The sequence below is a fragment of the Diabrotica undecimpunctata genome, chromosome 1, assembly GCF_040954645.1.
Source record: "Diabrotica undecimpunctata isolate CICGRU chromosome 1, icDiaUnde3, whole genome shotgun sequence".
Lineage (NCBI taxonomy): Eukaryota > Metazoa > Arthropoda > Insecta > Coleoptera > Chrysomelidae > Diabrotica > Diabrotica undecimpunctata.
In genome coordinates this window covers 94964065-94968302 of record NC_092803.1, presented here as the reverse complement: position 1 = coordinate 94968302, position 4238 = coordinate 94964065, and the positions used below count along the sequence as shown (strand labels likewise).

Sequence of the window (4238 nt, the reverse complement as noted above, 5' to 3'; positions counted from 1 at the left end):
ATTATTTAAATTTACAATTATAAGATACATTCATATTATACCTTTTTTATTGTTCCTAAAAACTAACCATAATACCAAATCATGGTACAATGAATACACAAGGTATGATATTGCGCATGACATTTGACAGCTGGCCCAGGAGTGTGACGTAGTTAAGATCGTCTGAACCACCTCGAACCCATTATTACAACTTAACGTACACATTAATTTTGAAATTATGGTTAAAAAGTGATCTAATTTTTTTTTAAATGTTTTGTTTTGGTTATAATTGAATAAAAAATATATTTTCAGTAGCGTAAAACCTTTACTTCTCCTAGAGATTCAGGCGAAATATTTATTTTTGTTTTCATACATATACTAATTATATAAGTACTCTTTTTGTATGCAAATCAATTGAAATTTAAAAATTTTCTGCAGAGGAAATACTGTGAATAGGTAAATAGTAGTAGATTTGCTTATTCTGATTCACTGTCACTCACTTCCAAGCAGTTTTACTGAAATAAAAACAAAATAGAGTACAATAGAGAAAAATCTGTTTTACAATTCAATATGGTATTTTAGATGAGTTATAATGAAATTTAGTAAAATAAAAAATATACACATTACTATAACCTACCGATTATTATATGCAAAATTTACTTATCAAACAATATAATAATATGAAAATAAGACACAAATTAGTTCAAACGCAAAACACAATAAATATCGACTTCAGACGACTTTACACCGGCAAGACAGAAAGCTTGTATAAAAACAAAAGTTCAACAATATTATCGGTTATTAATGGTGACTATTGCAAATTGCAAGTTATGAGATAATAAATATATTTTAAAGTATCTCAATACTGACTGAGTCATCTATTTTATAATAGAAAAATAATTTAGATATATGCTTATATATGTGTCTTTATACAAATGGTGTTTAGTTACTACCTATTTATTTATACTGTATAGTATTTTTTTGTAAAACTGAAAGTTTTTATTTGCCATTGTATATCTGGTTTTGTACCTTTTTCAAAGTACGCTGTGCAATTGCTTGTTGCAATAGTGACAATGAAGATAAAATCTTTAAGTTTCATACATTTCCTAAAGATAGCGTGACCAGAAAACTGTGGATTATATCTTGTTGTAGATAGGATAATTTTAATTGTAATACTGCAAGAATTTGTTATACACATTTTAAAACTGAAGATTACCAAAGAAATCTACAACAGGAACTTTTAAATTACGTTTCTAAAAAGGGTCTAAAACTCAAACCTGAGGCAGTACCTAGTCTTTATTTGCCTAAATCAACATCGGCTACCCTTTTAACCAACCAAAAGAAACGCGTACAAGGAGGCGAACACAGAGAGTCCAAAAAGTATGTTGAGCAGCTTCTTACTACTTCTAGGTCAACGACGTAAGTCTAAATCTTTATTTTTATTAATTATTAGTCATGAAACCTTAAATGGTTTTTTCATATCGATTTGTTAAGTAAGAAACTAGCCTCAGCCTGCTATGCAATTTGCAATAAGAACTGTTTTGGAGGAAATCAATTTAGCATCTTCCAAAATAACATATTTTTCTTTGTTAAATCATGTTATCATTATTAAAATATACAATGTTATCATTATTATAAACAATACCAAGATAATTTTATGTGTAAATATTACAAAAATGTCATTTTAAATGTTGTGCAATATTGTGTGCCCTCACTACACTCATATTCGATGGCCAGCTAGCTCATTCGATATAAATAAAGTTGACTTTGTTATTATTTATTTTGATTTTGTGTTTAGTTCAGTAGGTATATATACGTACAAATTTTGTGTACCTCCATTACCACTTTTCTGTATCTTTTTAAACATCTGAAATATCGAACTCTGGAGTATAAGTTAATTAACCTGTACCTACGTGTAATAAAAGATAATTAAAACTTGTCTTATAAAGGATATCTATGTTTTATAAAGGATAAATACTATAATAACATAATTTTATCATCTCTTTATAATTACTATAATTAAATTAGCCAAATTATATAAAAAAACTTAAAATTAAAAGTCTTTCCTATACAACTACATTCAAATGTTGCGGGAATAAGCGATCTTGACTACGTCATGCGCGAAAGCGAACCGATTTTGGAACATTATGTATCATACCTTGTGTATTCATTGTACCATGATACCAAATATTTGTTGACGTTGACAGCAGTCATTCATCAGGACTTCCGTCAACCTACACTGTCACACTATGTACCAACCTATTCTTAACACTCATCCTCGATTTGAACTTAATACATTACTTAGGAGGAAAAATCGCTTAAATCTAATCAATTAAATATATATATATATATATATATATATATATATATATATATATATATATATATATATATATATATATATATATATATATATATATATATATCAATATTTTTACATCAGTTAAGAAACGCCTGACATTGACCTTAGATGGCAAAATTTTTCTTTAGATAAAGGCTTTGTCAATATATCTGCCAAATTATTTTCAGAGCAAATATAATCAATACATATCAGTTGTTTTGAAACTAAATCTTTTATATAATGCTCTTTAATGTCAATGTGCTTGGCACGTTTAGAATTTTCAAAGGACTGACACATTGCTATTGTACTTAAATTATCAATAAAAAGTTTTGATTTACCTTGTACATTAAAGTCAGATGAAATACCTTTTAAGTAAATCAATTCTTGAGCTGAGGTAGCCGCAGCTATGTATTCAGCTTCTGCAGTTGAAAGAGCAACACAGTTTTGTTTCTGGGATAACCACGAAACTGGATTCCCACAATAAAATACAATACATCCTGTAATACTTTTCCTGTCAATTTTATTTGATGCCCAATCTGAATCTGAATAACAAACTAGTTCCCATGGTTTCTTTTTATATGTCAATGAAAACTTTTGTGTCTCTTTCAAATAACGCAACACTCTTTTTCCTGCTTTCCAAGTTTGTTGTGAAGGTTTATCAAGTACTCTACTAAGATATGAAACAGCAAACATAATATCCGGTCTAGATGTAGTTGCTATGTACATAAGACTACCTATAAGTTTCCTATACGGAACATCAATTACTTCTAGAGTGTTATTGTTATGGAATACTATGCGTTTATTTCTTCTCCGGACTAACTCTTTGTTTTGGAATTAAACAGAATATATTGACATGTATAAATTTATTATATTAGAGGATGAAAATTACACTCTGCTTGTTATTTCTTAAAACTATGAATATATAAGTTCTGTTATCTACAATTATTTAACGATGTTTCTGGATGGATTTGAGTACAAGAGATTGGACTCAAATATTAATATTAAAATAGCAAATACGGATAGCTTATCGAACAAAGAAATAAGAGAAATAAATTATTATTATTCCATAGATACGAAGTATTAGGTAAATAAACTAGCGAAACTTATTTATTCTAAATAGGAAAATATTTATGAAGAGTATTGATTCTGATTTCTAACAGCAAATAATTATTAGTGATTATACATGAGAACTTTTCATAATTGTAAATAACATATACCAGGTGACTAAAAACTATATAGAAATACATAGATACTTTAATTATCTTACATGTGAGTAGGTAGGTACATTACACCTCCTTTTGTAAGAATGAAAATAATTGTAAAATGAATTTTCATTTAAATGGTATAAAACATTTGTATACATTATTATTTTATTTTAACACATTTAAATAGTTTCTTTTAGTCTCGATAGTCTTTCACTTCGTCTTATCGGTGTAGTCTCTGTGAAACTAGTCTCTTCACACTTTTTGGATTCACTATAATTATTGTCTTTATTATGTTTACAATCTATACTTAAATCTGTCTCATGTACATGTTTTCGTTTACTTTGACATATATTTAGTGTTAAACAATTTGTAATTTGTTGACAACTATGTGACGGATTTCTACGAAATCGTCGGTAAAAATATTTAATTATCCTGTATAAAATATAAAGTAACATACATTTTATCAAAAATAAGATTGCATAAGTGAAATAAGAACTATTTTTTATTGTGTCTGAAAAATTAATATTTGTTTCTGAGGTCATTTTCTCTAAATTATCTAGTTTATGGCTTGCTAAATTTAATGCATCTCGATCGAGATTATTTAATTGTAAGGGAACAAGGTGTAATTTGGATTCATTATTTATCTTAATATCATCACAACAGACTTCTGGAAGGGATAAATCTGGAATGATAGACTGAAAATTACTTTCTTT

The 4238-nt window shown here is 27.5% G+C and overlaps 1 protein-coding gene across 1 annotated transcript; it reads right to left on the bottom strand.

The window, feature by feature from the left end:
• Nucleotides 1-2422: 2422 nt before the first annotated feature.
• LOC140433859 (uncharacterized) lies at nt 2423-3046 on the bottom strand. The gene has a single exon (XM_072521836.1). The coding sequence runs from the start codon at nt 3044-3046 to the stop codon at nt 2423-2425; it is 624 nt and encodes a 207-aa protein (XP_072377937.1).
• Between the last annotated feature and the right edge of the window lie 1192 nt (nt 3047-4238).

Bases quoted from the DNA above. Each gene is read 5' to 3' on its own strand.
- LOC140433859 (XM_072521836.1), bottom strand. From the start codon at position 3,046: ATGTACATAGCAACTACATCTAGACCGGATATTATGTTTGCTGTTTCA.